The sequence below is a fragment of the Penaeus monodon genome, chromosome 29, assembly GCF_015228065.2.
Source record: "Penaeus monodon isolate SGIC_2016 chromosome 29, NSTDA_Pmon_1, whole genome shotgun sequence".
NCBI classification, from domain to species: Eukaryota; Metazoa; Arthropoda; class Malacostraca; order Decapoda; family Penaeidae; genus Penaeus; species Penaeus monodon.
The window spans coordinates 37,942,903-37,943,733 of record NC_051414.1 but is presented as its reverse complement, the minus strand read 5'-3'; the positions used below and the strand labels follow the sequence as shown (position 1 = coordinate 37,943,733).

At 31.2% G+C, this 831-nt stretch overlaps 1 protein-coding gene across 3 annotated transcripts in view; it reads right to left on the bottom strand.

The window, feature by feature from the left end:
- Positions 1 to 831, bottom strand: part of LOC119592241 (phosphatidylinositol 4-kinase alpha-like) — a gene marked incomplete at its 3' end in the record, with an annotated part of 26,480 nt that overhangs the window by 21,671 nt on the left and 3,978 nt on the right. For all 3 annotated transcript variants that reach the window (XM_037941074.1, XM_037941076.1, XM_037941075.1), the window contains 1 exon segment: positions 132 to 311. In XM_037941074.1, coding sequence (XP_037797002.1) covers positions 132 to 311 — 180 coding nt within the window.

Genomic DNA, 831 nt, shown 5'->3' with positions numbered 1-831 from the left:
GTGAAAAGAGTATATGCTTTCTTTTTACATTTCAGCACTGAAATACAGTTTCAGACTGATAACATGACAAACACCTTAAACATACATAATAATTTGATAACAATCATTTCAGTTCAATAAACAGCACTCACTTTTCGCATTGCTTGAGCGTAGCTGGTCATCTCGCACATTCCTGATGATGCCATTTGTCAGGGTTGACAAAACTTCGATTTGTGTGTTGATAATCTCATCACGCACAGTCTCACTTTGAGCTGCAACATCACTCAGAAGTGTTGTGAGCAAGAAGCTGAAACGCTCAGCAACTGGTATGCCTGCAATAGTATGCGAGATGATTTGAAGAACTTTATTTATTTTAAGTTATAAAATCCAATATCTGTCATAAATTCCATCATCCATCATTATCAATGTTATATAGGGTTTTAATCACTATCCTCTTAATCATAATAACATAATCTTGTTATTACCAAGAAAATTTTTTATATTTCATTCACTATCTATTATATCAACACTTTTCCAAAATGTTAATAAAAGTTTCTTCAAATATTTTAAAAATAAAGATTTGACTACTCATATTATCATTTCATAAAAATAAAATATAGTAATTCCTGGTAATTTTCTATACATTCTAACTGCCACCATAAACATACTCTCAACATATCATTACATCATTCTCTTTATCACCGTTCTTACTATCCTTTCCTGCTGGGAGTGCACTCTACTCGAAAGTTTTATCTTATCATTCTTTATACTTATGTGATAGTCAATGAATACCTGTTTACCCCATTCCTTGAATCTTTGAGAGAAAAATTGATTCCAATCATTGTTATTAAC